At 38.0% G+C, this 7,006-nt stretch overlaps 1 protein-coding gene across 1 annotated transcript; it reads left to right on the top strand.

Annotated features, from left to right (window-relative positions):
* Positions 1–4,730: 4,730 nt before the first annotated feature.
* LOC128243475 (uncharacterized) lies at positions 4,731–6,626 on the top strand. Its single transcript, XM_052961271.1, has 2 exons — positions 4,731–5,114; positions 5,368–6,626. Exons 1-2 carry the CDS (start codon positions 4,853–4,855, stop codon positions 5,829–5,831), a joined length of 726 nt encoding a protein of 241 aa, XP_052817231.1. The 5' UTR covers positions 4,731–4,852; the 3' UTR covers positions 5,832–6,626.
* Positions 6,627–7,006: the final 380 nt, after the last annotated feature.

Raw genomic sequence — 7,006 nt, forward strand, 5'->3', positions numbered from 1 at the left:
TTGACCTAGGTTCACCAAACTTGGTAGGGAGGTTGGTCATGAGGTGTAGAAGATCCCTATTGGTTTTGGGGTCACTAGGTCAAAGGTCAAGGTCGCGGCGACCCCCAATGTAAAAAACATTTCCGCTCAATATCTTGAGAATGGTTTGACCTAGGTTCACCAAACTTGGTAGGGAGGTTGATCATGAGGTTTAGAAAACTCCTATATTTTGGGGGGTCACAAGGTCAAAGGTCAACGTCGCTGTGACCTCTAATGTAAAAAAATATTTCCGTGCAATATCAGGAGAATGCTTTGTTCGTTTCCGATCGATAACTGGAAAACCGCATGACCTAGGATCACCAAACTTGGTAGGGAGGTTGGTCGTGAGGTGTAGAGGATCCCTATTGTTTTTGGGGTCACTAGGTCAAAGGTCAAGGTCGCGGCGACCCCCAATATAAAAAACATTTCTGCTCAAAATCTTGAGAACGGTTTGACCTAGGTTCACCAAACTTGGTAGGGAGGTTGGTCGTGAGGTGTAGAGGATCCCTATTGTTTTTGGGGTCACTAGGTCAAAGGTCAAGGTCGCGGCGACCCCCAATATAAAAAACATTTCTGCTCAAAATCTTGAGAACGGTTTGACCTAGGTTCACCAAACTTGGTAGGGAGGTTGGTCATGAGGTGTAGAAGATCCCTATTGTTTTTCGGGTCACTAGGTCAAAGGTCAAGGTCGCGGCGACCCCCAATGTAAAAAACATTTCCGCTCAATATCTTGAGAATGGTTTGACCTAGGTTCACCAAACTTGGTAGGGAGGAAGTACAAATTTCATGTCCATCATTGATTATTTCTCACCTACGACCACACAATGGGGGAGACATGCGCTTTTTAAAAAAAGCAATCTCTAGTTTAATCCTGAGCCTTTAAGATGCCTGTTTGAATGTCGTATGAGTGGAACATTTTTAAACTTGATCATTGAGTCAATTAACTGATCAAGACTACTTACGTGAAGCACTGAACACTTCCACATGTCAAAATCGACATAATGCACAAGCACGATAGCTAGAGGTTCTTTTCTTAAAGAGTTCATGAAGGCCTGCCCACGCCCATCGGCTGCATTATGGCTTGACGCGAAGTGACATAAGTTAGAAGTGGCTACAATTCCCAGTTGCAGTGAGATAAACACGGAGTTCTGGTTGTTATGCTCTAGCTATTTTCGAGAAGACCTCTTGGTTCTTTTATGCGATCATTGTAAAGCACCGTTTTTCCTTCGTATAAACCTGAGTACTGAGTTCTCAAAATATCCCAGTATGACCACCTGATGCAGTGCACCAGGCGATGGAGCTACTGGTACCGAGTTTTAACGTCCTTCGGAATGACGCTAATGGAAAATGAACCGTAGAATTTCGCACTCTTCGTCGGTTGTGATGTAATTTCTTGCACCCCTTGGTCAAACTATCTCATAGACAAGATATATACCTTTCTATGGAAGGTCCGCATGTGAAATCATCAGAAGAAAAAAGAGTAGTAGCAAACTAGGCTCTGTGTATGAGGTTCCTAAGTTTCCAGTCAACAATCCAGGTCATATGTAAGGGGGTACAGTGGCCACTCCAATGTTAGCCGTGCGTCATCACCTCAAGATCAAACATAAGTCACCCATTTTTATTGGCGCGCCGTAAACGATCAAGGATTTTATGCAGGTAAAAGGGTATCGGGGATTTTTGACGATGACTCTTTGTGTGAGGTTTTAAAGCCCGGACATGGTCAAAAGGTTCAAACAATCACAGTTCACGAACTTTCGGTGTCAAAAAGTAAAATAATTAATATAAATTGTTTTTTATAACTTTTAGATGCATTACCGGGAAAACTCATTTTTGGCTCAAGACATGAGCGAGTCTTATATTACGGCCGTTGTTGTTCAAAGTATTATGTTCCATCTTTTACTAAAGACAGTCATACTGTTTTTGTCATTTAATGGAAAATCGTGTAAAGACGGAGCTTTTATAATAGTTCAACTAGTGAGAATTGGGAAAATAGGATGGCGCTACTACGCTTAACCCCTCTAGAATTGTCTTATGAAATAAAATGTTCTTCTGCAATTTTGAGTGAATTCTAATATTTCAGCATATTCCACTGTATATACGTTGCGTTTTAGTAAAAAATTGTACTTGAAGTAGCAATTAATCGCGGGCCACTTGACCTATTACGTGTTAAAATGCCTTCAATATTCACCCCATAAACTTCAACTTAGCCGAAATATCCAACCACCCCTGTATTTCATTTGACTATTTCTACTATAAATCCGCAGCAGATTTACCCGTGGAAGACCAAACATGAAAGCGTTCATGTTTTATTTGTTTTTGAGGCATAATCTTTAAAAAAAGAGACATAAATACCTGAGAGAAAAAATAATTCCCTTGTTAACCCCATTTTTGGTCAATCACATAACGGTATTGAGACATTTACGCAAAAATGGCTCATTCAAAGATAGAAACTAAAACAGTTGTCAAAACAATACATAACCGTTTATTTTTGGAGTTGATTTTTTCTCACGAAAGACATTGGGTCTACAGTATGTTGTACACACACTAGTTTAGAAGTTCAATTTAAGTATTTTCAATGGAAACCTTAACATTCCAAAATGTGTTATTAAATTCAGCGAGACGGATGGCATTCCAAAAAGTAGTTTTCTCAAGAAACAACGTGCTTATCGAAATGGAAGGGGGGGGGGCGTGGGAAGCTAGTGGCGTAAACAAAACTGTTGTTTAAAGCGAAATTTAATACACATGTTGCGTATTACCGTAAATTTCTAAACAAAAGTCAAGGTACTTCGGACAATGGCCTATTAACGTTGCATTATGTGCGTAGCTTATGCCATGTATCGTTATAAACATGTTCATATGACCCTTTCTTTGTTAAGAATCTGTTTTATACATGTCATACTGCATGAACGGATGAAAAAAGGAATCAATCTTTTAATGGTCATAAACAGAACTCCACATTATGTTATGTATTGTCAGGTTCGTTTTTACACATATTCACTATCATATCTGTGTGTAGCATTGTATAAAAACAAGTACAAAGTACTTTAATATTCATCGAATTATGCCATTTTATTGACCGAGAAAAAGACGGTTTATAATCGGTACAAGGTCAAGACACATTGGCTCCTATTAATAAATCTTTTTGATGATGATGATGACGATGATGATGATGATGATGAGGAGGAGGAGGATGATGATGAGAATGTTGATGATAATAATGATGAGGATGATGATGTTGATGTTGATGATGATGATAATGATTATGATGATGATGATGATGATGATGATGATGATGATGATGATGATGATGATGATGATAATGATGATGATGATGATGATGATGATGATGATGATGATGATGAGGAGGAGGAGGAGGAGGAGGAGGAGGAGGAGGATAATGATGATGATGAGGAGGAGGAGGAAGAGGATGATGATGATGATGATGATGATGATGATGATGATGATGATGATGATAAAGATGATGATGACAGCGTGTTGACGAATTGTTGTCTGTTTCAACATGTAACTGAGATTAATACATAAATGCATTCGACTACTAAAGGTTATTTGAGTATGTACATAACACATAAAGATCATTGTGAGTATTGTCCGTATAAAACAATATTCATCTTTTTGTTAATAAATCTGTACACTGTCAATAATTTGGATGAAGTTTAATTTCTAATCCATATATTTATGTCTGAGCTAGTGTTCCTCTCATGTTTTGCATACTTGTATTCATGTTTAATACTCATCAAATATTGGTGGAAATAAAGAATATTGAATTGAAATTGATTTGAATTGAATTGGTATTAAAGTATTCAAAACATATGCTGATGGCCAAACAAGTTCAGTCAGATATTGTTTATACATTTTCATCACAAAATGGAGGGCTATTTTCATAAAAGTCCGAGTGTAGTCTTCTGTCCATGATACGTTTACAAGAAGCACCGAGTAAGGTGAGGTAAAACCTCTCTGCTTCCATTAACAGCTGCTCTTCTGTAATATGTAATTCCATTTCTGCTACCTTACAGAGGAACTTATACCTGATTCACTCGGTTGTTATGCAACCATACACTAGTTGCACTTCTTCACAATGCACACAAATTTGTGAAAAGTAAGTGCATTGGTAAGCTATAACCTAGTCCATAGTTTTGCGACACAAGGCTCAATGTTCGAGTCTCAGGCTATTTTGGTCGAACACTTCATAAATGACAGCGGGTGCTATTATGGGATGCAGCATTCGAAAGTAACGGAAGTCATTTAGCGATAGTGTTCTCCTATACCACAGGTCTGTTTCTCCCGTGTAAACAGGACGTTTCACAAGACCTATCCACTGATGCTAAGACGGTAGGTTATTTGGATCAATTTGCACATCGTTAATGAAAGTCTGCTTCCCAAATGTGCATAGTAATTTGCAATGGAATAAACCCTAGCTTTACACTATTTTTGTCGAAGGTTACTTGAATTTTACGTTTTATGAACAAATTTCTGCTAGTGCAATTACTGTTTAAGGACAGTAGTTTCATAACACTCATTACTAATTAAACCATTCATTTTGGTTCATTTTAACCATTTCTTAAAGGCGTACCAGAGCGTTAAATATGTACAATACGGTAGTATCTAAAGTTGTTTTGCAGCTGAAAATTAAAACAAAAGCATGTTGCTTAACATGATGTACAGTTAGTTTGTTATTTGAACGCAAAAAATGGCTCAAAAACACGTTTATTTTTGTGCTCTGTTCATCAGTACCTTTTCTTCCGTGGTACTAGCTTTGGAGCCGGTGTGCCCAGTATGCTCAAAGTATGATTACGAAGAGAAACTTCTGGAGAGAATGATACGAATGGAGTTCACAGTGGACAAAATTGTGAATGAAAACAAAGCCGCCGTCAGCGATCAAATTAATGAAGGATTGGACATTGTCAGGAGGGAAAACGCTCAACTAAGGGAGTTGATAAGTGAGATGTCAACTAATCATACCGATTATGAAAGGCAACAGTCCAACAAGGTCGAGGAGTTTCTAAGCAGCGCTCGTGCGTCCCTGGATGAAGCGCTTCAGCTAACCAAAGGCCAGTTCAGTGATAGCGGTCATAGTTGTGCGTGTAACTCTTGTATTAATTCTTGGGGCCGTATTCATAATGATTGTTGGTGATAAATTCCAACTAAGTGAAACATTAATGCTTCTATTCTAAGTAGAATTACGTACATTGTGTGGTTTAACAAAAGAAAATACTAGTATATTATATTATATCTTAACTAATTAGAAAACAGAGCGAACTGGCAATTTTCACAAACGCAAAATGCATTCAAGTGTTATTAAACTCTAAATATCGTTCGTTGGTTTTTCAGGCAAGGAAACACCGTTTGTGCTTTTCCACGCTAGTAATCCGAAAGACCAAAGTCCCGCCACAGGAGACACAATCGTGTTCTCGGACATTCAAACGAACGAAGGATTGGGGTACGATGACGTCACCGGGAAGTTTACCGCGCCTGTGTCTGGTCTCTACATGTTCTTCATACATGTCTGCGTTTATAACAATGTCTATGTTAACTTACAACTAGTGAAGGAAGCTAACGTGCTGATTGGTAGTAGTTACTATCATACTACAGGGAGTCCGTGTTCCAGTGCCCAGGTTTTCACGCGGCTTGTAGAGAGTGAGAGCGTCTGGGTGTCTTGTGTGTCAGGACGGGACACACCCAGCTGTATCAACATAGTTATCGCTGGACCAGTTTCGGGGGAGCTCTGGTTCATATATATTTACATGGGGACCTACAAGTGGGCACACGTGCCCCCCTTGCGTTGTTGTGTGTAAATATATTCATGTTGACCTGAAAGTGATTTTGTGCTGTTAGACTCGGTTTGCAGCATGTCTGACCTGAACGAACCTCAGTCGCTTGAGCTTCAAATAGCATATAGACTACCCAAAACATCCACTTCGGAGATATCTTGAATATGTACTATAAATGGAGTGTTTAGTTTTATCCTGGCGCAGCCCTGCGGCTGTCAGTGAATTGTTTATAAAAACAGAAGAAAAAACTATTGTTAGTATTTGATCGTATTTCTAAATTAAAGCTTTTCTGCTGGCAGGAATTCCTCAAGATGTATTTCATTCACATTATATAGTACTGAATTAAATTTCGGCAGTCGTTTTTCGTCAAATCATGAAGTTTTAACATGCATGATATCAAATGCAGTATTACTTTTTCCCAATTATTATTCTGTTTGCCCCCTTTAATACCTGGTTAAAATGTTGTGCATGCGTTTGTTCATTGTTGGATAACGCCTCCCACAATTTTTATTGAATTTTCGGGGAATTGTTTGTAACGAAAGGGAGTTTAAGTTGAAGTTTGGATCGCATTGGCTTTTCACGGAGTCATGATGAAAATGTTTGTTATGAAGGGCAAATCCTCACATTCAAATACATATCCTATCCATTGTAGTTTCCAATCAATTACGCATTGACCTCCCCTTACAAGTAGAGGAAGAATAGAAAAGAGAAATAATACTGTTCTTAAATAATGCAGTTTCTCTGAAGTATTGCCCTAGACTGTATTATGCTACATGGGAATAATTACGTGTAGCTTTAATTGGGAAGAAATGCGAACACTATGAGGGTCGTATTCAAAAAGAATCTTAGAAAAAGAATCTTAGTTAATGTGTTCAACTTGTGAACCATGTGAACATTTTGCAAATTTTACATATTGTCTACATTTCATCAAATTGATTGAAATACATAAATTGCTTAGACACTTTTCTTACTTATTTTCATAATTTTGGTGTACAAACATTGTTAATTTTCTTTAAATTCAACCTTGGAAAGGCGATTTTCCACTTCAGTGAACATTTTCACCAAGATGCCTGACGAACTGGTTATGTCTCCTTTTCGTCGACATTTTTATACTTTTTTTCTTTTGCGTTTTTTTCATCGAACAAGTTTCCTTTGAAAAGTTAAAGGACTTTGGAAATGAAAATTTGAAATGTTCAGTA

The sequence above is a fragment of the Mya arenaria genome, chromosome 8, assembly GCF_026914265.1.
Source record: "Mya arenaria isolate MELC-2E11 chromosome 8, ASM2691426v1".
Taxonomy (NCBI): domain Eukaryota; kingdom Metazoa; phylum Mollusca; class Bivalvia; order Myida; family Myidae; genus Mya; species Mya arenaria.